The 25,542-nt window shown below is 40.4% G+C and overlaps 1 protein-coding gene across 5 annotated transcripts; it reads left to right on the top strand.

Annotated features, from left to right (window-relative positions):
• The first annotated feature begins 45 nt into the window (after window positions 1–45).
• Window positions 46–25,542, top strand: ACOD1 (aconitate decarboxylase 1). Of its 5 annotated transcripts, none has more exons than XM_086880974.1 (6): window positions 46–94; window positions 12,336–12,469; window positions 19,316–19,477; window positions 20,546–20,635; window positions 22,614–22,819; window positions 23,385–25,542. In XM_086880974.1, the coding sequence occupies exons 2-6, from the start codon at window positions 12,344–12,346 to the stop codon at window positions 24,337–24,339; spliced, it is 1,539 nt and encodes a 512-aa protein (XP_086737100.1). In that variant the 5' UTR covers window positions 46–94; window positions 12,336–12,343; the 3' UTR covers window positions 24,340–25,542. The 5 variants fall into 5 exon arrangements, with proteins under 5 accessions (XP_086737100.1, XP_086737101.1, XP_086737103.1 ...); XM_086880975.1 differs by lacking the exon at window positions 46–94 and adding an exon at window positions 10,979–11,428; XM_086880977.1 differs by lacking the exon at window positions 46–94 and adding an exon at window positions 13,902–13,968.

Raw genomic sequence — 25,542 nt, 5'->3', positions numbered from 1 at the left:
GCCGTGCTAATGAGATGTTATTGCCCAAAGTAATGAAAAGCATCTGTTTCTTACCTGTAAAGAAAGACTGAGGGCTGTTGCTGTTTGCTTGAAGGTGAGTTTAACAAGCTTGTCTTCCTTCTTAGAAAAGATCACTGCATGTATTTTGCTCTTGGCCTCTTGGAGAGCAAAAATAGAATTCAATTCATGTGTCTAGAAAATTCCAAACGTGCTCTCCTGTTCCAAGTGTTTACATAGAGGGGTTAGCAGTACTCTGCTTTGTAGGGATTTCTTGTAAGGTATCATCTGTGTATGATCCATGTTTTAGTGAAAATACATTATCACTAAAAATTAATGTATCAACAGAAAAAATGTTTGACAGACATGTAAGAGATACATGGAATAAAGAGTGTGTTTAGATTTCATAAAGTTTTAATGAAGCAAATGCCTGGATTTACAGAAAATCACAGCCACTTAATTCCAGCAGCCCAGAGAGTCTTCAAGCCCTTGAGAATATAGGAATTAGATTTTTAAGAGGCTCTCTTCTCTTTGTATACTGCAAGCTGTTGAAAAATAAAAGATTATTTATTAATTGCTTATGAACTAAGCACAGGAATTATCTTTCCTGTGTCAGCAGCATGACAACAGCGGAAGAATATGCCCCAAAGTTTTGCTAGCCTGGAAAACATTATGCCTGTGCAAAGCAAATTGTTTATTTGTTTTCACCTTTTATTTTTTTATGAGTGTTTTGTATGTACAGTTCTTGCCAAAATGCCTTTCTCAGAAAATTGAAAGCTTTCTTCATTATTGTTTGTATTTTTTAACTGAATGCCAAGAGTCTAGATTGTATCAGAACCGAGTCCCCTAAATAAAATCCTTTCAAATAAAACAAGCAGAAATAATCTATTTATCTCAAGGAGGTAAAATCACATATAAATAGGTTGAGATTATAGGGTGGCTCTTAGTGAAGGGGAAGCTTATCTGAGAAGCAGGAGATAAGCATAAAGCCTGCAGTCATAGTGACAATAAAAGGCTTCTGAAATAAGAAAAGATCTCTCTGTAAGTCAAGATACGGTTTGTGACTGACAGTCTGAAAGAGGGGGAAAAAATTAAAACAGCCAAGTATAAGGATTGTTAAGAGGGAAGAGGAGAAAGGAAGAAGCTAAATATATAGCTAAGGGAAAGCAAAAGAAGTATGGAATTATTATTTCTGTATTTTATGAGCCCTTGGGCACATCTTTTCAGTGTTTTAGGGGAGTACAATAACCATATATTTAATACTGTATATATAATAATGTGTATAATAGTGCTATATATAATACTGACAATAAATGTGGTTATTCAAACCTGTTTGATAGTGGAATGGCTTTGTAATATTCATCAGTTACGTCTGTTCTTAACCTCTCAGCCTCTGTCCCCAGGTCAAGGCTGAAGAGCCTCTCTGATTTCTAGTGGACAAAGTGATGGTTGGATCACTACCAGCTGAACACAGGAAGGCACATACTCACAGGGGAGCTTCTGATTACTTTTTCCAATAAACCTCTACCTTCAACCTTTCACTGTGCTGTTGCTTTTTTCCATTGTCCCCAGTGAGTGTATTCAACACACCTGTTAGGGTTTTGTTTGGGTTTTTTTTGTTGTTTTGTAGTAGAAAGAAAATGTTTGTGAAAGCAAAGAAGGTACTTACTTACCTGTGACCCTAAGAGTTGGCATCTTTGCAGGTACAAGAGGGCACATTCTCAACAGTGCCAAGTTAGCTTGCACATGTTTTGCATCCAGAACAGGGCTCAAGAGTTGGATGGACTGTAGGAGCAGATGAATGGAATGGAGAGGGTCTTCTATATGGAGGGAAAATATTTTTAGCTTTATTTAGTATGAATAATCATACTACCCACAGGAGCTCCTCAGAAATGAGCTGGGTACATTACAGCAGTATGTATTTGATATACAGGTTGGGAAACATCAAGGTAACCTCATCTCTACATACTACAGTGCCTGCTGTGCTGTAAAACTGACTGTAACTTCTGCCCAGGTAGTTTCTCCCTGTTTCATGTAATTCATTCTTCTACACAGACCTTTTTTTTTCCCTCATATATTGAGCAGAAATGGTTTTGCTGATACTGTGCTTCCTCTGTAAAGAAAATTTTGTTTACTAATCTCAGCTAGGTATTGTCAGTAAGCTTATTGGCCATTTAAACATTACAGACCACACTAGATTAAGCTAACACTAATGGTTTGTTCCATTACATCTTATTTTGAGTGTTCTTGTAGAATTTAAGCAATTTCTTTTCTATATGGCATTCAGCTGTCCCAGAACACAAAATACAAGGTTGTATAAGAAAATTTTTGACATTCTAAAGATTTTGTTTGAATACAAAAACCTTATTAGTGGTCTTAGCTACACAACTTCTACTTACAGTAATTGGAGCTGTTTGCCTAAATCTTGGACTAGGTGATCATCCTGGGTCCCATCCTACAATGAAAATATTCTGTTCTATTTTTCTCAGCTGTGAGTATTTCAAACCTTGTTATGCAAATCACAAATCCATCCACACTTCTTCTGGCAAATTGCTGCCCGGGAAAGCATAACTAATTTAATGCATTAATCCCTACCCCTGAAGCACAAACATCTATCACCTGAGCTAGCAAGACTGTAGTTAGGCTTGTGATCTTTCAAGTTGCTGTATCAGAGTGAGAAACAATGCACATCAAGCCTGAATGTGTTTTGTCTGCTTACACTGTGTGAATAAGAAAATACGTACAAATTTACCCCATATATATATTTTTTGTAACTTCTACTCTCCATCTTTACTAAGGTTGAACTTCATAGTAGCTATATATATATAACCCCTAATTATATTCAATGTTTTCTTGATTTCCTTATTATTGTTAGTAGTATGTGTAACATTTTGTGTATTATACATTCTAACTAGTCTGGGAATATCAGGTTTAGTATTTGTGTTAAGGTTCATAGTAGTTTTCCTTAGAAAGAACTCTGAGTATGTTCACAGTGCTTTGATTTTCAGACCTCCAAGCTTGATGCATCCAAATGAGGGCCCAGTTAAATACACCTCAGTTGGGAAATGCCAGGCACCTGGCTGTCCAGGAGGTAATGCTATCTTAGTCTTTTGAATTCTCACTTGAGAATCATGTCTGGCTGGGGAGATATTCCTTCACTCTTGTTCAAGCTGCCAGTGCTAGAAGCTAACCCGCCTGAATTTGCACTGCAGGAGTAAAGAAATATGTTGGAATGCATTTGTTTCAGTCAGCTCCTTTTCGACATCCCAGAGAGTTTCCAGGCATAAATAAAAATTACTGAAGGCAGCAGTAAAGCAGGGTTCAGGTTGAGGGATTTGAATGATTCATGAGCAAGGACTCTAATAGGGAAGAAGAATGGGCTCACAGAGTGGTGCTCATACACCTCGGTAGTGAAGTGTCAGACAGCTTGACTTGATAAGCCAGGATGATCCTGATTCAAAGCATTGCAAGACAAAGCATGAGCAGGTGTTAATGCCACCGTGTTCCAAGCACTGTTTTTAATATGAAAAGCAGTTTTCTTTAGAATCTAGCACAATAAAAAAAAGTGGTGTTCCAAAAGCCAGGAAGCAACTCTTTCCCAGTGAAATCATTATGCAAATGTAAATATAGAAGTTGAAATTTTGGCCTCTCTCAACTTGGTGGCTGCAGTTCCCTGCAGCTTTTGCCAGGATGTGTTACTGGTTGCACAGCATGCATCTCTTTCCATATGCACTTCTGTGTTTCATCTAAATGCTTTCTGGGGGAAGATGTGAAATTTAATTTCTGAAGTAGTACAGTTACTTTAAAATTTATATAGCCATTGTAGTAAGAAAAAATCATCACCCTTTGTCAGTTTCTGGCAACTTCTGCACCTCAGAAGTTAAATCACAGATTCTAATCTAATTCTTTATTAAGAAGATAAAAATCTTCAGGGTCACTGGCCTAGCTGTTAAAATCCCAGTATAGTTTCATTAGCACCAACCATATAGTAACCCTTAGGTATCCTTCACTACTCTGGTCTGTTGTGATTTTATTTGCAGGAATCACGGTTTGTGCCAGCCACAAACATCAGTGCCCCATTTCCACAAAACCATATAGCAATTGTAGTAGCTACTCTCTTTTACCAATAATGTACCCTTTTAGCACTACAAATGTTGTGATGGTTTCTAATGTGACCTTAAAATAGTCTTGCTTTAGGTGCAGTTCTGATAGTGTTTAGCAAAGACAAGGTGTGTGAGACTCAGGCTAATAATTTCAGCTGTATAGGAGAGGTGATGCAGAAAAAGAGGAAATACATGCACAAACACTTTTAGGTCATGTGTTTCAATAGGATTTTAATGTCTTTTTCTTACACATTAGTCTTACCACTATCACTCTTGTCTGTTTCCCATCATGCCTTTCTTTAAGGACAGTATTGTTAATATAAAGCCTTAGTCTGGTGTCAGGCTAATTGCCTTCAGTTTCAGTAAATTCCTAATTTAACCCTCTACACCAAACTAGCCAAAGACAATGGCATTAAACATGTGACTAAACGGCAAAACAGGGTGGTAAGGCGGCTTGCTTTTGTTTTAGAACTGTTGACAGGACCTTAATGGTAGCTTATGTTATTACCTGATGCTTTGCAAAGATCAAAGTTGTATTTAATTTTATAGTAAGCAATTTTGAACTGTAAAATTTTAATTTTTCTAACATTTTCTAACATCTAACATTACAGTAGATGTGTTTTTACAGTACACAGCAAGTTTTAGCATCCGAGCTTTAAGAATTTGACTCAGTGATCTTTGTGGGTCCCTTCCAGCTCAGAATATTCTGGGATTCTAAAGGAAAGCTTTGATGCCCTTGGTGAGCATGAAAGCCACATCCCTAGGAGCAGCAGGTGGCAGTGCTGTCTCTGCTCTCCGTTTTTAAGGCTCTGCAGCAGCACAGCTGGAAGAAGCCATTTCATGAAGAGTGTTTAATTGTTCAGGTTCCTGCAAACTAAGGCACTTCTGCTTATGGGCAGTGCTGACTTGCCTCATCAGGGTGGTGTGAACTTACCCTCCAGACTTCTTTCTCCACGTGATGTGTGTGATCAAGTGGCATTATCCTTCCTTTTTTTAATCCTCTTTTTTTTTCCCCACTGTATTTTTAACAACCAAGACAAAAGCAGAACAAATGAAATGTCATCTGTGGTCTCTGTTATCCCAAGAGGACTCACATAAAGTATGAATTAGGTCACAGGAAATAAGATAAAAAGCATAACTATAAACTGAGAAAATAAGTGAACTGAAGATTTTTTATTTGAAAGGATGACATGTGAATCACTGAGGTCAACAGTTCCAAGACAGGTTAAACTAGATGTCTGCCTAATCACCAAAGCATTCTGTCAGCTTCTTTATTACATAAATATGGATCTGGTTTTGTTTTTAATCTGAATCCCTCAAATGGGACATCTGAGTTATCTGATGCAGTGTCAGCAAAATAAAGCCCTTGGTGTCTCTGAAAAGACATATCAGTCAAAGTGGAAACATTTGAAAGTTCCCCTCTGAGATAATCTCTAAAATTTATTCCTGTTAGTACGGATGTCTTATGAAATGCTTTTTTCAGAAAGGGCTTGCATAAGAACTGGTGTCTTGATGCATAAGCTGAGAAAGGTAAGGGCAAACAGAAGTGGGAGAAGGAAATAAGCAGAATATGCTGACCCAATGTTCACTGCCAGGACTGAGAAAGGTGAGATGATTTGTCCATCATCCTGCTTTGGAATGAAATGGGCTGCATCTAGCAATGGGGTAAACTGACAGTATTAGCACAGATCAGCATTATGTGAGTGAAATTAAATTAAATGAACACATAAATGCAGAGTTCTGGAGGAATTACAGACCCATCTTCACAATTTTGTTAGCATTTTCAGAGAATCACAGAATAGTTATTAGATCATGATTGAGTCCAGCTGTTAACCATATTTTGACCTTTCCTATTCCATGTGTCAGTTATTATTGCCCTTCCCACTGAATTATTCTTTTAGTACTCACAGCCAGGTATCAGTGCTGAATCAGGATCACAACAAAACTTTCGAACAAAAAATACATGAAGCCCAGTGGGGAAAAATATGGGGGAGTCCCATCTGAAGTAGAGGAACTGTTCATTTTATGATATTTCTGCAAGCTTCAGTGTTCTCACAAATGGAAAGAAGAGGCTAATGTTAAAGGGCAGAATGAGGAACAAGTTAAGAAATAAACTATGGTACATGTCACAAGAGGTTGGCAGTGCAGCCTTCTGACTAGTTAGCTCAAAGAGGCAGTGAGGTCTTTTGAAGCTTCCTCTCCCTCTTTAATCAGTCCCTTTAGAACAAGCAGATTCCAGCTTCAAAGGCTGCAGAGCTTGTCAAAGAAGAAAGCTGCCTGCTCCTCAAACCGTGGATGGCAGCTTAATGTCCCAGAGTGGTGGTTCCCATGTGAGGCTGCCCAGCTCTGCAGGGTGGGCGTGATTACACAGCAGCTCCTGTGCTCAGATGTCTTTCAAGGGTTTATGCGCTCTCCTGACATTAGTATCGATCCTCACCATTTGACAGGACTTCCAAAGACTTGAAGAGATACTTAGTAAAGCACACTTAGCTTAATCCCTCCCTCAGAAAGTCTAGATGGATCCACTTGCTGCATTCAATCTACTTTTGTCTCATTCTTTAAATAACAAGCTTTTCTTAAAGTCATTGTTATATTTTATTAATAAATGCCTCTAATTTTTCCTTTTTTGTCCTACCTACAAGACTTTTCCCAGAACTTACTTGCAGTAAAGTGAGTGGAGAATTTTATATAAGAAATCTGCAGTGTTTATTTTGTCCACAAAACACTTCGTTAGAGAACATCATTAATAATGACATTTACTGAGTCTGGGGAGACAGAAGGTTAAGTGCATTTCAGTATTTTCCAAATCTGTGTGTATTGATCCTGCAGTGTGTCATTTCTGGAAAAGTTTTCCAAAGGGGAAAAAAAAAAAGTCCCTAACACAGCACCTCTCTTCCTCATTTGATCTCCAATTTCCCATTTCTGCACTACTGTATTTTAAATGTGAACACCAGTTATATTTCAACAAAACTTTACCGTTTTCTATACTTTTCTTCTGATATATTAAAGAAATTGTATGTCTCAGCAGACACGTTTCCCTTTTGGTGACCCTACTTCCCCTATTTGCAACTTCCATGATGCTTCAGCAGGTATTTGCAAGTGCTGCAACCCCATTTGCAGGACAAACCTTTAACCTGGAAATCACCTCTGATGTGTGGCTTGTTCTTATTTTCATGGTGTATTTAGAGACCAGCTATGCCAGCCTAGGAAGTTTTCCACAATGCAAAGCAGATCATAAGCAGTGTGTTTGGTAATGTGTCCATAAACAGCATATTCACAGATACTTCTCTTTTCCTCAACAAAATATAAGTCAAACAGCAATATCAGAATCTGGCACTGTTCTTGCTAAAGCCATTTTTCCAAGTGCTATTGAGTTCAGTTAGAGCTAACTCAGACAGGATGGGTGAACTTGGCAAATCCCAAAGTCAGAAAAAAGGAGGGATAGAATGAATCTCAAGAGATCATTCTCAAAATCCCTATCTGCACCAAGGCAAGATAAGAAGCCTTGAACTAATCCTGGCAGATAGGGTTCATTAATTAAATCATGGTTCATGAACTAATCATTACCAATACACTGGTAATTATTCCAGTGAAGGAAAGTCCACAGTATTCTTATGTAGAATATTTTAATACCCTTCCTGTTATAAAGGGGTTTCATCACATCAGTCAAGAATCTGATAACTATTTAACAGATTCCTTTTCTTTTTTAATTTCTCAGCAGATAGAAAAAAGTAGCTTAACACTCTCACTTCTAAAATATATAATTGTATTTCTGTACTGTGTACAGAAATACACTTCCACATTAAAGCTATGCCAATCTGAAGGTCAGATGCTGCAAAATGAACATTATTCCCCATTCAACCAGCCCTCATGTGATTGTGATAAACCAGTTCAGAGGATAAATTAGAGAAACATTCAAATAAATAATAAAATATTTTCCCTGGTGATTTAGTTTACTGGATTAAGCCCAGGGAGGGTATCAGACAAGTGCCAGTGGTTGGACTGGCTTAGCTGTGATGTGAAATGGAATAGCTTCCCTTTTCTAGGCTAGATAAACCTCCTCACACCTCTTTCACAAACCATGCTTTCTAAGGCTGTTATTGTCCTTAGGCTTCCATTTATCTGTATCTTTTTCGTAAATGGCATATTTAATGTATTTCTGTGTCCAAAGAATATTTAAAATGTATGATTCAGTTATGAGTGAGCAGGCCATCAGAAGCGTAAAAGAGATCAGTTGTTCCTAATACGCTCTTCTTCCCAGTTTTCCCTGCCTAATTCGTGTGTGCTGTGACCATGACTTAGCCTGCCTGTGTAATAATTGTTCATATGAGATGGATGGATAAACACAAGTGTGACACCCTGTTCTGAGCTTTTGCAGTTTAAGAAATTTCAATTCCTTAAATTCAGTGCAGTCATTCCAATGTGCACCTTTCCCTATATGGTCACTGCTCATGTGGCCATCTTGTCATTTCCAATTTTAACTTAAGACATCATCTAAATTGCAGAACCTCAAACAAGAGTTTCTCTAGGTGGGGTTGATATCTTCCCTCAAGTTCCCTTCTGTTTCGCTCTGTACACTGACCTACATTGAGAGTAGGCACATGACAGATTCTCAGTCTTTCATGTAATCAGAACTCTTTTGGGGTTAATGGCTTCATGCAAGTATAATTTTGTGGCACTCTAAAGGAATAAGATGTTAAGATTTGCTGTATTCTTTTAGATATTTATAAATTTAGATTTTTATAAATAATTTATATTTCCTGCTATAGATTAACTTCAGATTCACATTCATATGTTTCTCTCAACATATGATCTAGAATCTTGTCACATTTTTTTTCTTTTAAAGCCATCACCACCTGAAGCCATATAGTCAACTGAGAATTTAAGTTTTTACTATAGTAGTTTCTCACTATTATTATTGGAAAAATGAGAAGCCTGAGGACACAGCAACAGTGAAGTTAAAACAGTAAAAGTCCCAAATATATGCAGCCTTATGAATCTCATCAATTGTTAATAACTATGAGGTTGGAGTTTGTGCTAGAGTGTGCTGTGGATGAAACCCACACTGTAAAAAAGGGTGCACCAATGATGGCTCCATCACTGACTTGTATCCCACCACAGGCTCTGGTAACCTGTGTGTTGCTCCATCATTTGTAATCAGATCTGGTCTGAGATGAGCCAGAGTGTTCAGAAACATTCCAAAATGACTGAAGACAAGGATTGCCAGGCTTTCCTGTCCCTCCTGTGAAGGGCCTCGAGTGGTTCTCAGAGTAGAGGAAAGACAGAAGTTTGCTGCCCTGCAGGCTCAGAGATCATGTGGGACCTTCGCAAGCTCTCTCCACTCCAAGCTTCTTTGTGGTGTAGTGATGTGGAGGAGGAAAGGAAAGGAAAGGAAAGGAAAGGAAAGGAAAGGAAAGGAAAGGAAAGGAAAGGAAAGGAAAGGAAAGGAAAGGAAAGGAAAGGAAAGGAAAGGAAAGGAAAAGGAAAGGAAAGGAAAGGAAAGGAAAGGAAAGGAAAGGAAAGGAAAGGAAAGGAAAGGAAAGGAAAGGAAAGGAAAGGAAAGGAAAGGAAAGGAAAGGAAAGGAAAGGAAAGGAAAGGAAAGGAAAGGAAAGGAAAGGAAAGGAAAGGAAAGGAAAGGAAAGGAAAGGAAAGGAAAGGAAAGGAAAGGAAAGGAAAGGAAAGGAAAGGAAAGGAAAGGAAAGGAAAGGAAAGGAAAGGAAAGGAAAGGAAAGGAAAGGAAAGGAAAGGAAAGGAAAGGAAAGGAAAGGAAAGGAAAGGAAAGGAAAGGAAAGGAAAGGAAAGGAAAGGAAAGGAAAGGAAAGGAAAGGAAAGGAAAGGAAAGGAAAGGAAAGGAAAGGAAAGGAAAGGAAAGGAAAGGAAAGGAAAGGAAAGGAAAGGAAAGGAAAGGAAAGGAAAGGAAAGGAAAGGAAAGGAAAGGAAAGGAAAGGAAAGGAAAGGAAAGGAAAGGAAAGGAAAGGAAAGGGGAGCAATAAACAGCACAGCATGCTGAGGATGGCCAGAGACCTACCAGTATTGTTTTCCTGGACTCAGTAAGCAATCACCACACATCTGACTCTGTTGGAACACAGGAATGTTTCTGGGCCCTGGGAAGAGAAGACCTATGAGGAATCAGAGTACCTTAGTGGATGGGAATATTTAAGGGCTTGGGGCATCTTTCTTCCCCTTCCTTGCCTTTCCTCCCCTTCCTTGCATTTCTTCTGCTTCTTTCCCTGCCCAACAAAAATGTGTTTTTCCAGTCTCCTTGTGAGACATGTCATGTTTTATTTCCACACAGTCACATCTTTTCTCTCCTCCTTCACTGTCACCATCCATCTTCACTAATTGATTTTGACTGAAGAGGATTCCCAAATCTGCAGAGTAGACAAGCACAAGGGAAATATGCCTGGGCCTTACTAACACAGGAAGAAAAGGGGCAGTGCAGAGCTGGGCTGGGCTGGGCAGGTGGGGGAGAGTCCCATTGCCAAGAGTAGTGGGGTGAGACAGCAGGAAGCTGTGGTGAAAATCTACTGCTCTGCATCAGCCATTCCCTTCCTCCTTAGGAGTCCTTCCTTTAGCAGCAGCAGCTGAACACAGAAGCACAAGGCAGCAATGGGTAGATCAGGCTAAAAATCACTCTGATTTACTTTTTCTTTCACAGGCAACACAGGCACCAAACCATCTCCTACAAGTTGCTGCCAAAGGCAGCTTCCTGTTTTTCTTTTGCAGTGAAACAACATTGCATTGGTGACTTACATCCCACAGTAACTGTGCTGACAGCCTAGGATCAGCAATAACATTTCACTGCTCTTTCATTTGAGACTCATTTAATTATATGGGGAAAAAATAATGTGCTTCCTTCTTTTTTGACTCCCCCCAGTGCCCTCTCCTTGAGTTTAATAAAATACAGTGACCCATCAAGTAAGAAAAAAAAAAGGAAAATAAATGTCCAAAGGAAACATAAACTTCAAAACAGACCTCAAAAACCTCACAATTTGATAAATTATGGAAATAGCCAGATTGCAGAAATAGAGAAATCTTCTGATTGTGGAAAGGAGAAATAAGACTGCTTTATTTCCATATTGTATAAACCCCAAAGGCATAGTGATGACATTGTGCCATGCAAATAAGTTACCAAAATCAGGAGGATAAGCTGTGTGAGCTGGTGATACCACTACCCACTACCACCACCTCTTCTCACTGAGTATGACCTTTTTAAATAAATAAATGCAAGGCTCAAACATTGCCTTATTTTCCTAACCCTAAGGCTCCTGCAATAATTCAAGGCCACACAAGGAGGAACGTCTTCCCTACTGAAGAGAGGGAAAAGGTAAATAAATACTGTCCTCTACATCTAACAGTAGGTTTCATTTTTAGGTGAATAGTTTCAAATCCTGCCAATACTGAAGCATCAACATGGTTGATCATTCCTATCATTTTGTGAAAGTAGTTATTTTCCTTGATTTTTAATTCTTCCTGCATCTGGTTGAATCTACTATGCTGAAGATGAGTAATCATAGGGGAAAAATAGTGTCATTATAAATTCTAAAAGCCAAAATTCTTCAAATGCTACTTATGTAAAAAGGACCAATTTAAATCAAATCATTAGCTTCTGCTTAGATGCTCAATTACAAGTGTAATAATATAAATGTTTTATGTATTCACAGCTCTTGTGTTCAAATTTAACTTTTCTCCCATTTTTGCCGTTATTTCTCCCTTTTATAAATGTTGGTGTAATTAAGCCCATTTCCTCCTTAGAGGTGAATACACAATCACAGCTAGAAATTCCTCAGTATGTTTTACAGTCTGAAATATGTGATACTCAATCTCAGATCTAATAACTACCATGACATGTTTTATAATTGCACCATAAATCAGAGGCTGCTGCATTTAAAGTGTAATTTCAGGCTGTTTTGCAATATTTCTTGACGCTTTTAGAGCTGTATCAGGGTGGAAAATGCATGATCTAGCTGGGTACAACCACAGATGAGGAAAAAGCTTTTTTTGCAATTGTTGGAGTGCCCCAAAAGAGCAGGAACATACTTGTCACTGATGGGATACCCAGGCTGCCTTGAGAATCTCAGTGAAAGCATGGTGTCTGAACAGATATTTCTGTCCAGCAGCTGGGAGGGATGGGTGGAAATTAACTCATGGCTCAAGCTTGAAGAATGGGCACTCCATTAGCAACAAGTACTCTGTAGCTTTTGTAAAATGACTCATTTTTTAAATCCTTCCAGGAGGGGCCATGTTTGGGAGGGGCAAAGTTGAGAGCAAGAGAGAAAGCATCTGCTCTGAAAGTTGGAGGAACTATTCTGATAGCTCACACAGCATCTGCCAGTATCTGTCTCAAGCCTTCTGCAGCTGCTGCCAGGTAAATGATGGACTCCCACAAAATTAGGTGATTTTTTTTTTCCCAAAGCCTGTTTCTGTTTGAAGAATGCTGCTTTATTTTTCATTCTGGTTTTGATGTATATTCAATTTTATAGAATTTTATTTATATTCTCTTTATTAATTATTCTATATTATTTTAGCCTGTTAAGTGCATACAAAAGTTTTTAATGAGTCTTGGATAATTTCTTAGGGATTCCAAATCCCTGAGAACTAGTATAGAACATATAAGAACCTTCACAGAGGCTCTTTTATCCCTTAATTAATGGTTAAACTTATTGTATACCAGATCTTGACACCATATCTCCCCACTGGACCACCACCACATCTGGCCTTGCTCTGAAGTGATCAGGAGCACCAATTTGCTTGGTACCTTTCTGTGCATGATGCACAGCCCCAGCACAGTGGGTCATGCCTTGTTTACACCACCAGAGTTCTGCTGCTAATTTAATTAAAATTGCCACATCTCTCACATGTGCTCTCACTAGTTTGGTTTCCACTCATCAAACTCTGAATTTATGCTAGTCAAGTTTTATCGTCTCCCCAAATAGCACAAGCCGTGTAATGACACCTGGCTGCATTTTGGACACATAATATAGAAAGAATCATGGGCTGCTCTTTGATTAAGAGAGCAATGTGTGCTACAGACTGCCAAAAACAAAAACAAGTAGTTATGGGAACTGCAGGTACACAAAACCTATGTGATCTCCTACACCCACTGCTGCTATTCATACTGGAGATCATTGGGAGAGACATTAATGGTTAATGGCTCAAACATTTGGACTTTGCAGGGGCAGCACTGTGCTTTGCTGAGGCAGGGATTGCACCCACCCAGGGGAGGAGATCAGTTTTGTGGCATGTGGTGGTAAAACCTCTGATCCAAATTAGACAGTGGGGGAGAACACCCACAGAGGGGGAGAACACCCACCACCAGAGATTCTGGGGTTTGAGCCAGATAAGATAGAAAGTTGATAAGGAGCAGGCCCTTCAGAGGGGGGATGGTGCTTTTTAAAATGCCAGTTGTCCTCCTTACACTCCTTTACACTTAGGTATAAAACCCCCCACCTTGGGGAAGGTCACATTCACACATAGGCCTGAAGGTGTTCATCCCTTCTGATGGGGCACAACTGGCTCAGCTACATGAGGCACAACTGTCCTATCTTAGAAGGTGTCATAAATCATCAAAGACCCCCCCCCCTCCAAGCACCCCCAGACTCATTCCCTAATCCTTCCACCAGAGAACTGCATGTGATCCACAGTGCTGCAGCAGAGCCTGAGTGTGCTGCAGATGACAGGGTAAAACTGAGTGCTGGCACCAGTAAAACAGGTAAAGATTGTAGCATTGGTGAGAGCTAAAATGCACATTGGATCAACAGGAATTTCTGGAACTGTGGTGTCTTCTCATATTGTTATAGACCAGGCCTCTTCACACTACTCCATAAATGATGCTGTCTTGAATGTGATCCTAAGGGAATGTCCCTGGTAAGTCTGGTGCCTCTATCTTACAGCTCATTTGACCAAACCAGCATCTACATTGTAAGTTAAAATGAACCTTGAGGTCTTGCCTTCAGGAATAGCACTGCTAATTTAGGAAGGCAAGAAGGGCAGTGTAATGTAGTGCACTGACCAGCACATTGACTCATAGCAACCTTTACCAGAATATGGCTGGGAACTTCCAAGATTTGCTGTGGGAACTTTGAAAAAAAAACAAACAAGGGTGATAACTTCTCTGGAGATTTCACTGCCACTGCCACTAGTTGTGAAAGTAAGTGAATAAGAGAACTACTGCAGGCTAGAAATTTCCAGGATGATACATTTTGTGGTGAAATCATTGCCTATTGTTTTGCTGTGTGTTATTGCAGTCTGACTCAGTACCCATTGTTGAAGTAAACACAGGAATGTAGGCTTGAGGAAAGAGGCACAGAGACTATAACGACAGTGGGTACAATATTACAGCATCCCAAGGGTTAGGGCTGTAGGGCTAACACGTTTTAAATCAAGCCATCCATTCCAGACAATTCACTAAGATTCTTATCTTTTCACTGTAATTAAAACATCCCAGTAGAGGGAAAAGGAGTAAGTTCTGAACTTTTAAGTTGTTTTCAGACTGTCAGCAACAGCAGAGTCTTTGCAAACATAACACACTGGCACCTGTCTCCTGTTTTCTTATCTACGCTGAGGCCACAAACAAAGTTACTTCTTAAAAGCTGGCTTGGAGAAAAGGAAGCCTGGACCCTGTATTTTGTTATACTCTTTAATATTTCATTAGAACAAAAGGAGCATAAGGCTAGGGTCAAAATTGCTTTCAGTTGCAGACATACAGCTTGCAGGTGTGGGCAGAGTTTAGCTTAAAATAACTAGAGGCAAAGGGAAAACATCAGCTTAAAAATGTGATGTCAGCAGGAGAAAATAGACTCTGTGGGGCACTGGTTTTCTAAAGCCTTGTTCTGTAATCAACATAGCTCATTACTGTAGCTGCGTGCAATGCTGCAAATGGCATTTGGATGAACACGTTTTGTCTTTCCACCACGCTTGCTAGTTAACAAATTGTCTGCTCAAATTGCTGAACCATGAGTATTGTGTCAAAGAAGAGGAAAGCAGCAGATTCCCTTTGTCAGGATGGACAGGCTGTACCAAACTCACAGTCACTGATTTTCAAGCTTCTTCTGTTTAGACCCCTAGGAATTCTGCTGTGGAGGCACAGGACTTTGTATAGACACCTCTTCCCCCTGCAGTGATAATCATATTGCTTTCTCTTCCCTCACAGTCTACACCTGAGCCTGAGGGTCTGCAGGCCACAGTTTGGAAATTGGTTTCCCAAGCAAATGTAGTTTCGCTTCATTTTCTTTTCAACAAAAAGTCACTTTCTTGTAATGTCTCAGCTCAGTCCATAAATATTACTAATGTTGTTTTTGCAATGCATGGGGCAGTCCATGCTGCAATCAAGATCATAGAAGGAAGTGACCACATATCCTAGATCAGCTAGCAGCATGTGACTGCACATCTCATTGCAAGGCACACCCCAACTCTTCTTGTTCCCATACAAATTCACTTTGGAGTCTCATCATGGGATGAAGGCAGTGGGATCTCTATCTCACTTGAGGAGGAGAAAGAAATGAGAAGCAGAATGAGGTTGTAAATTATATCCCAAAAGTAATGGAAAAACAGGATGGGCTTTAGGGCTTGAATATCTTTTATTTAATAATAAAAATACACATATATAATATGTCATATTTTGTGGTTGTGCAGGGGGACTGTGGAGCCTCTGTTCTCAGAGATATTCTCAACCTAACTGGACACAGCCTGCTCTGGGTGGCCTTGTTAGAGATTGGACAAAATGGTCTCTGGGGGTCCCTTCCAGCTGCAGCGAATCTGTGATTGTATGGTTCTGAAATTTAAATATTTTTTTCCAATTTTCTGAGAGAAGAATGAGCTGAAAGAACAGAAGTGAAAGTTAACAAAAACTTTCCTTGTTTCAACCCAAGGGCATTAACTTCTTTTAATCCTTCTAACCACTGCCAATCTTGTCAACCTGAGCAATCCCATTATGTCAGTTGGATTTTATCAGCACCAAAGGTAATTCTTCAAGCTACCTCTGGTTTTCCTTCGTGTGGAAATATAGGGAGCAAGGAAGAAGCACAGATGCACATTCTGGTTCTCTGTTCCTATGGGGTCAGGATTTGGCAAAACACACCCAGGACCTAGGACATCTGCTGGGATGTTTTATGTAGGTGCAAATTATACCTGCATGGGTGAAGAAATTGTGGCATACTCATAGAGAAATGTGTGGGAGTAGGTTTAGCAGCCACACTGAACAGCTGCTCATAGTTCAAAGGAAGACAGGACAGGGGTTTAAATGGAACATCCACATGATGCAGATTAGCCTGTACAAAATTATATCTTTGTTTGTAGGCTGGGTTTTAGGCATCCTGGGCCTCAGGCTCTTTGGCTGTATCCACGAACTGACTCATCACTGCTTCTATCATTTAATGATAATGTTATTTATCCTTAAATGATGTTATTTATGCTTTGTTACCCAGTGCAATTTTCAGCATCAAGTTATGCACCAGCAGGTGATATCCAAAAGCAGAACTGGCTAAAAGCAAGGGCAAAATAGGCAAATGTTTTGCTTAGAGCTTGCTGGGAAGCAGCTGATGCCCTCTTCTCTCCAGTTGTCTGTCCGTGCCCTCCCAAAATTTCACAGAATACTGCTAGCCCTACTCCTCTCTCCCTCTGCTTCTGCTGCAAGATTTAATTTTGCGTTTCTGAGGGAATGAAACTCAGTTATGCCTGACTGCTGAGAATTACAGAGCTAGCTCTGGACACAGGCTGGACCAGCCCAGAAATGGGTCTGCTCAGCATCAGGGCTGGCCCAGGGTGGAGGAGAACCATATATCCAGGGACAGGAGAATGGGAGGACACAGCCTGAAATAGGACCTTTCAGTAGTGGTCAGAACCACTCAAATCAATGTTTAGCTTCACCTCTAGACCTGTGCTGTTATCTATCTGGAAGCACTCAGGAGTCAGATAAGGCTTTACAAAATTATTTGTAGCTATTCTCAGTAAAGGGCTGAGGTTCCTAGACTGTTTTAGGCAGAACTTATCATGGAAGTGCAAGGCTGCAATTCTGAGATTTGATACTTTGTTCCCTAACCCAGGTGATTCCCATACTTCAGGCATCTTTACTTATTTACTTCAGAATTATTCAGTAGCCCCTAGTCATGCTCCTGTGGGGTCTGCTCCCTTCCTGATGGGATAAGCAGGGATTTCTCACTCACTATCTATTGCTAACATGCAGTGATTCATGCTGTTAAAACACTACTAAGTGCCAAGAACAGCCTTAATCCAATTTATCATCTGAAATTCTTATGGCACACATTTCCCATGTCTGAATTGTATATGTTGGAGAGGAGACATATAGTAAGAGAGGAAAAAAACAAAACAAATTAACAACAGGTTGTTTAAGCTAAGACAGCCTTTTCCATCCTGTAGCCTAGTGTTGGACATTCCTAGTCAGTAGAGCTATCCATGGATTACTGTGATTCCACACAGCTCTCCACACTACCAGATGAATCAGTTTCTATCTGGTAATGAAGTATTACATGTATTAATTTACACAACATGTAGACATGACTGGCTAAGTTCTATCACATGTGTCCCAGAGGTTTATAGTGCAATTCATCAGAGGAAAGTCGAAAGTGAAGCAAAAAGAACAGGCAAAAGAGGAAATGGGCAGGACAAGATGCATAAGTAGAAAGGCCTAATATTCCTTTCCCCCACCTCAGACAGACACATATAAATAGTGAGAGGGTGAGTTGCCCTGCTCACTGGCCACCACTCATTCGCTGCATCTTTCTGGGACGTGCACCACCCCTGCAAGATGTGGGCAAAGGTACTGTCTTTTTTCTTTGCACTGTAAGATGTGACTCTCTATTTAAGCTTTTGTATCCTCACTCCTTATGTTGCAGTAGGTGCCCATCACACCACGGGATGTGTGGTTCACCTGCTTTAAACTGCTTGTAACTGTCTCCTTGAGGCAATCTTAATGCTTCACTACAGGTGTGAGTGAGAACTTGTTTGTAATGATGGGTACAGTTCTGGTCTCCACTGCTAGAGAAAGAGGAATCCAGTGTGAACAATGCAATGAAGATATATGAGCATAGTAGGGGTGAGTCCGTATTCTAAAGGAGAAAAGAGAACAGTTTGGTTTGTTTACCTCAGCAAAATGAAGGTCAAAAGGAAATACCACCACTCTGTGTGGATATGTGCAGGGGAGTAAAGGAAGGGGAAGGAAGAGGGTAAATGAAAGGAGATAATTTCCAAGGAGAGAGAAGATAAATATTCATTACTGCCAGTATAAAAAAGAAACTGTGTGTATAGACTGGCTGTAAATAATGTGTACCTCTACAGTAGGACAGTTCAAATGGTCCAGGAAGGGAAGTTTTAGATTATTTTCTAATACAGACATTAACAGCAGCTCACAGCCAAGAAGCAGGATGAATCTGCATAATGGACCATTGTTCAATAGAAGAAGAAAATAAATATATATAATTCCCAGATCAGCAGGATTCAGGAACAAGGAGCCACTGCTTTTCAAAGAGGCAAGATCTTGTCTTGAAGAAAAGCTGTGACTCCAGCTGAGAATGAATTCAATGGGAGCTGAGAGCTATGAGCAATATGTGCAAGGTAGGGCTGCCAGACCCTGCCTCCTACTGAGCTCCAAGCTCAGCAAGATTTGGGACAGTGAGGGTGACAGTAAGGGAGATTAAATCTTGCCCTCTTGTGTGCTGGTGGGTGCACTGGCTTGAAATGCTGCTCTCCTAATGATTTCAATAGCAACAAGTAGGTGCCATGGGAAAGACAGATGTTTTTACTTCTATCTGGGGTATTTGGGGCGTGTGTGTGTGTGTATGTGTGAACAGTCATTAGAGATGGAGATGAGATGGGATGAGATACAGATGATAATCTTGCATAGTTATAGCACCTGCAGTGCATCCTCTCAAGGGTTCAGGGAGAAAGCAGAAGAAACACAGAACAGAAAAGGATAATGATGAAAGCATAAATAAAATATAAATAACACAGTGACATTTCTGGGAATAAAAAGAGGAAGAATTCAAACTTTGGTTTCACTGATGCAATTCTTGTAAGCAGGGGCAGAAATGGCCAGTGTTCTACACAGTAGCCCAAAACTAAAAAGAAAAAAAAAAAAAGAGGAAAGAAAAAAAATAGGAAAGAAAAAAAAAAAAAGAAAAGGAAAGAAAATTGAGTATTTACTTAAAATATAGAGAAATATCTACTTCTTCTTTTTCTTTATTTTTTCCCTTCCCAGACAGTTACAGAAAACTTTGCCAAGGTGATTCATGGTTTGAATGCAAATCAGTTGACAGATCAAGTAATTCAGAGAAGTAAGAGAATGATTCTGGATACTCTTGGAGTCGGGCTTTTGGGTACCAGCACTGAGGTCTGCCACAAAGTGGCACAGTACAGCAAGGTAAGCTGTCTGGCATTCATAGCACACCCTAAGGTTTAGCTTTAAGAAAGCAAGGGAAGACTTAGACTATGAAAAGGAAATTTTGCCATGGTGAAATTCTTTTCATGGATGGAAAGAGAGAAATTGTGTTCTTCCCACTGGAGACAGTGAAACTTCAGTGCTCAAGTTATTTTCACTCTGGATGTGCAAAAGTCTGTTTATCAGTCTGTATGCTGAGATCCCCACGTACAGACACAGTCAATTAAGAACCCCTTCCTTTCTTTCACCTATGATGTTTTATTAAAAACATCAACAAAGTAAGCATCACTTATCACCAGCCTTTCAAATCAAGGAACTGTTAAAGAGATAGGGAGTTAGCAGTGGATTACTTCCAGCCCATGAAGCATAATTGTTGTCTGAGGTGCATTAGCCATGCTTGTCCTCTAGTCTTGCTCTCCTCAAACGAGCAGAGCAACTGACCCTGAAAAGAAGCCTTCTCAGCACAGAAGTGCATCAATGAGGAGGAGTTCAGCCCACTGCTTTATTGTTCAGACCTGCCTGGGTGAACTTGTGCTCCAGAGCTCTGTGTTCCAATTAGTCTCTTCCCACAGAGAATTCCCCTTTCCAAACCAGGGTAGTTTATGCCCTTTTACTCAGTTTGCAGCACCAGGAGGCCATCTATCATGTACAAAACACAGAAAACAAAACCCTTTAATGAGACATCTTCCTCAACAAGATGATGACAGTCCTGTCATCATTTAGGTTGGACTTGATGATCTCAGAGGTTTTTTCCAACTCAGCTGGTTCTGTGATTCTGTCAGTGGGTGGTGAGAAGGGACATCAGCGGCCAGAGATTGTGTGAAGGTACTAAGAGGCCAGGTGGATGGTGTTGGTCTGCCCCCAAGCTCTGTTTGGCACATAAGCCAAGAGGAAACTGACTTTCTTTTCAGACTTTCTGAAAGAACAGTATTTTTCTCATAGCAGTTAGGTCCCCAGAGGATATGGCCTGCTCTCGGTTACATCAGAGATACAATGCCCATTTATCCTTAGGTTCAGAACTTTGAATTAATGTATGTCAATTTGTTTCAGATCTACAGCTCAGATTTATCCAGTACCATCTGGGGCCACTTGGATTTCCGACTGCCTCCTTTGTATGCAGCTTTTGTGAATGGAGTGGCTGTAAGGGATGCTCTTTTATTTGCTCTGAAATCATACAAATTGATGCCATTCTTGCTCTATAGAGAACAGAATGTCCCAAAAATCTTGTATTTTTCTGAAACCTGCTACAAAACTTCCCTAGACTATTCTCCCAATGTGCTTCAACTTCCTTCCAGAGAGATTGAAGGTATAATATATGTATGATCCAACTCAACAGCATCCCTTACCTTTAATGTGGGACCTGGGGCTGTTGTCAAATGTCAAAACTCTACAGCTTACGATCTGGTAACCTTGTAGCAAGGCTACAACCTTGCTGTAGCTGCTTAAAAACTGCTCGAGCTCTAGCTCGTTTCACTGGGATCTGAATTTCATGCCAACTGTCAAAGTACAGTTACAGAAAAACACAGATGCACACACAGATACATATAATATCACAAGGCAGTTTAATCTTCAGTTACGCAGTTTCCAAAAGCCAGTGATATATTTTGGACACACGCTTTGTCATTAAAGCAATAACTGACTCTCCAGACATCTGTCTAAACTCAGATTGAGGCTGAAATCATTAGAAATTGAAAGATGCAGAAGAGGTATGGTAGACAAATTTGGCAATTATGCAAAACTAGGAAAGGTGACCAACCAAGGAAATAGTAATACCAAGCCTATTTAAATTAGTGTGACAACAATATCAGAGGTCCAATTTAACAGCTCATTTCCAATGTAGAGAAAATTACCTTGGAAATGAGATCTAGTACTGCTCAGCTCCTAGCAGCCCTTATGATATTCAGATCTGTCTCTTAGCATATATATGAGCACTTCAGTTTACATCTTGGTCACAGGTCAACTTATGCACTTAATGAAGACACCAGAAACCCAGCTTACAAGGTATTAACCACAACTTTCCTTACCCTGCACTGCAGGGCATCTTCCCAGATGGCATCAAAGTTTTTCAAGGCAGACACTGTTTTCTTCTATCTGTTTAGAAACAGTCCTCAAAAATGCATAATCACAGTATTACAGGGCAAAACCTGTCTGCTGGGGAGCCTGACCACCTTCCCAGTTTGCTCTGAAGTTAAGACATGGGTGAACAGATGTGAAAGTTCAGGTTTTGAGGGATTACTATGCTATAATAAAAAAATGCTGTCTCTGAAGCTCTCAGGTCATTGGGGGTTCTCAAAACTTCGTGAGAAGGAATGTGTCTGATAAGCAGTATATTGTAGACACTGACTGCATTGTTGGGGACCACCTGCTGCCAGATCAGCAGCCATATGCCATGCTGGGAACACCTAAAATCTTCCTGAGCAGCTGGGCTTTGGGCATGGGAAAGAGAAGGCATAATTTGGGATACCCTCTTAAGCCAAGCAGTTTGTTCCACATTAAGATTGTAGCTTTCTCCTACTCCCAGCAACTCTGGGAGTCTGGTTCCTTGTGTGACAGGTCCTGTTTTGGTGTGCTGAAAATTCAGGCTAAAGCCTCCTATACATTTGCAGGCTTGTGGCTGCTTCCTGTGGATGGTTGCACCAGAGAAGTAGCTCTGATGATAAAAATTCCATTTAGCAGTATTTAACTGCTACAGTTTTATGGTGCGAGTCCTAATGGCAGCATCAGTTGAGGCACCGGGGAAGTAATTTCATTGTGTTTATATTCCATTATGTTTTGGGGAAAGTGAAAATTCACTGTTCACATGGTGGACCTAGAACAGCTGCTTTAATTATACCAGTCTAATTAAAGTAGCAAAAGCCAAGTGAAAAAAAAAAAAGGAATCACTGTCAGACTGGTTTCAGGCTGGTACAAGCTGAATTAGAATTATTCTCCTTTGAGGCTGCACTGCCACTTCTCAGATTGCCATGTTGGGAGTAGAAGACTTTCAAAATCTTTGCTTTCTAAGGAAGATCTGGTTCTTTGGTGCTTTTTTATACCAGTTATGGTAGTTTCATTTGACTGAGGCAACCTGGCAAGTCAGAGTTTATTTCTAACATATCAATGTTTCTCCTTCTATTAGGTGCACTCAATGGACTTTGATGACACCTGGCACCCAGCCACACACCCATCCGGGGCTGTGCTCCCCGCACTGATTTCACTCTCAGAGGCCCTTCCTCAGAAGAAAAAAATCTCAGGTCTTGATCTGCTCTTAGCTTTCAATGTGGGCATTGAAGTGCAAGGCAGGTTGCTGCACTTCTCCAGAGAAGCCAGGAATATTCCAAAAAGGTACATAGAAATGTTTAAAGTAGAAAGTGGAGTGGAGTAGAGGTGTTCTGTAATTACTGTTAATATATATATTTAAATGTCAGTTAAAATACAGGTGGCACAGTTATTCATATTTCCTAAGCTGTTTGAAAATTTGGGGAAGGCTCATCTTACACATAAATACACTTGACTCGTAAGTCTTTAGCAAATAGATTTCTTTTTGAAAGCAATGACCAATTCACAATGAGGCAATAATCTATTTTGAATTTTTATAGATTTATAATAATATATAAATTTAAATAATAATAAATATAACTTTATATTTGACTAAATTTGCTTTGAACTATGAGCTGCACTAATGTGCCAGTTGCTTTCTGGGAAGGGCCTACTGCGAGCCGTATATTCCAGTTTTACTTTTTCCTGGGGAAAAGTGACAGCTGTCAGTTAGGCCCACATGTGAATGCTGAGTGTACGTTTCTTTGTGATCCAATCCATTTTCCATGGCAATGAATGAAAAGCTTTTGCAGACGGTGAAATCTGGGTGAATTTTTGAAATTTGGTAACGAAGATACTTTTGTTTTCTCAGGTTTCACCCACCAGCCGTGGTTGGTATAATGGGGAGTGCAGTAGCTTGTGCTAAACTGTTAGCTCTTGACCAGCTGGAATGTCAAAATGCTTTGGCTATTGCTGCCTCCTATGCAGGTGCCCCATTGGCTAATGCAGCAACGCAAATAAAGCCCCTTCATATTGGGAATGCTGCCAAGCATGGACTGGAAGCAGCTTGCTTAGCTTTACAGGGCCTTCAAGGAAACAAACAGATCTTGGACATGGAGTCAGGGATGGGTGCCTTTTATACAGATTACAACCCACAGACTCTGCCAACCTTGCAGTCCTACCCCTGGCTCTTGGAACAGCAAGATGTGGCCATCAAACGCTTTCCTGCTCATCTTGCAACACACTGGGTGGCTGATGCAGCATCTTCTGTTAGGAGGAAGCTTGTGGAGAGCAGTGAGAACTTGCTCCCCCTTGATAAAATTGAGAAAGTCATTCTCAAAGTCCCTGAAGTCAAATACGTGAACAGACCCAGCCCAGCCTCAGAGCATGAAGCACGGCACTCCTTCCAGTTTGTTGCATGCTCTGCTTTGCTGGACGGCAGCATGTCAGTCCAGTCCTTCACCAGTGAGAATGTTCACCGGCCAGCCTTGCGGGAGCTCCTCTGCAAAACACAGCTGGAGCACCCTCCTGACAACACCCCCAGCTTTGACAGCCTTTACTGCCAAGTGAGTGTCATGCTTCGGGATGGCAACACTATCAGCGACTGCTGCACCACCTTCTACGGGCACTGGAGAAAACCTCTGAGCAAGGAAGACTTGGAGAAAAAGTTTCAATCCAATGCACTCGGCATCCTGCCCACAGAAGCCATTGAAGGCATCATAGAGACCGTGTACAACCTGGAAAAAGTAGAGGACTGTTCTGTGTTAAGTACATTTCTATCAGGACAGTCACCTAGAGCACTTCCAGAGAAGCTGCGCTTCCTTTGAATGTTCCAGCCAACAGCTACATACTCTTCACAAAGCCAATGCAAAATTCGGGACAAACTCTTATTTACTGACTCAAGCACTTTTAAATAAGACTCTTGTAATGCAAGTCAAATATTGTGGGTTTTGACTAAGTAAGTAATTTGGTGATTATGTGCCCAGCTTAGCCAGGCTGAACAGATCCTCTGCTGGCACAGCCGACTCCAGCTCTTTATACCTCTGGAGGCTGAGCACTCACTGCTTGTGCACAGCACAAAAATCTCCCTGCTCATCTGCCAAAAATCTGTGCTCTGCTTCTCCTAAATAACTCCATACAGGAAACCCAAATTCTGGAAGAGTATGGAAGTGCTGTATCCATGAAAAGCATCACAGTTAGAATACAGAGAACATAAGCTTTTATATATTTGTTTATGGTGATTTATCCCTACAACCTCCTTGAAGAGGGCACCTGTTAGGTCTGAGCACTGACATTTGTGCTAAAATAAACACAGGACATGTAGGGAGGGGTAGCACTGGATAATCTGCAGGGTGTCAGGTGTCACTGTAGCCATTGCTGTTGCACTGAGGCAGCATGAGGGACAGTCCACACTCCTCATCATAAAGGCATTATTTCCCAGTTCCACCTGTTGGCTCCTCTGTGGTACAGGTCTGTTCCTGTTTCACTCCTGCCCTAGTCACATGAGACACTGAGCAGGTGATGTCACTTTAGGTTACTTCAGGCCCAGCACAGTGTGGGCTACACCACCCTGGGCAGGAGTTGCAGAGCACTTATGTGAGACAACTCAGTGTCCACAATGAACCTTGATAATGAATTCTGGGTATTTTTTGTTCCTCCAGGAGTACAAAGCCTTGCCAGATTGTGCTTCTAAGAGAAGCTGCCAACCTTTTGCTCACATTTATAAGATCAAAGCAAACATATAAAATTGTCTTCCTCAGGGCTCTAAACAATGTATGCAAAAAAAAAAAAAAATCACAAAATAAATCTAATTCATTTTGCTAAATAAATCTGAAATGACTTCATTTATTACCAGAAAATTTGTGTATTTTCCACATGCAATGCATTCATTTGTGCCAGATCCTGGTTTATAAAGCTGGTTTACCTAAGGGCTCTGCAAAAATTTTGGGAGTCCAGTTAGTAATACTTGCTTAAAGACTTGCAAAGGGAAAAAAGAATCCAAATAAACACATTATTTTGTTTTTCCCTTC

Source organism: Cyanistes caeruleus, chromosome 3 (genome assembly GCF_971803275.1).
Source record: "Cyanistes caeruleus chromosome 3, bCyaCae1.hap1.1, whole genome shotgun sequence".
NCBI classification, from domain to species: Eukaryota; Metazoa; Chordata; class Aves; order Passeriformes; family Paridae; genus Cyanistes; species Cyanistes caeruleus.
Note: the sequence above shows the minus strand (reverse complement) of the source record. Positions and strands in the feature narration are given on the sequence as shown.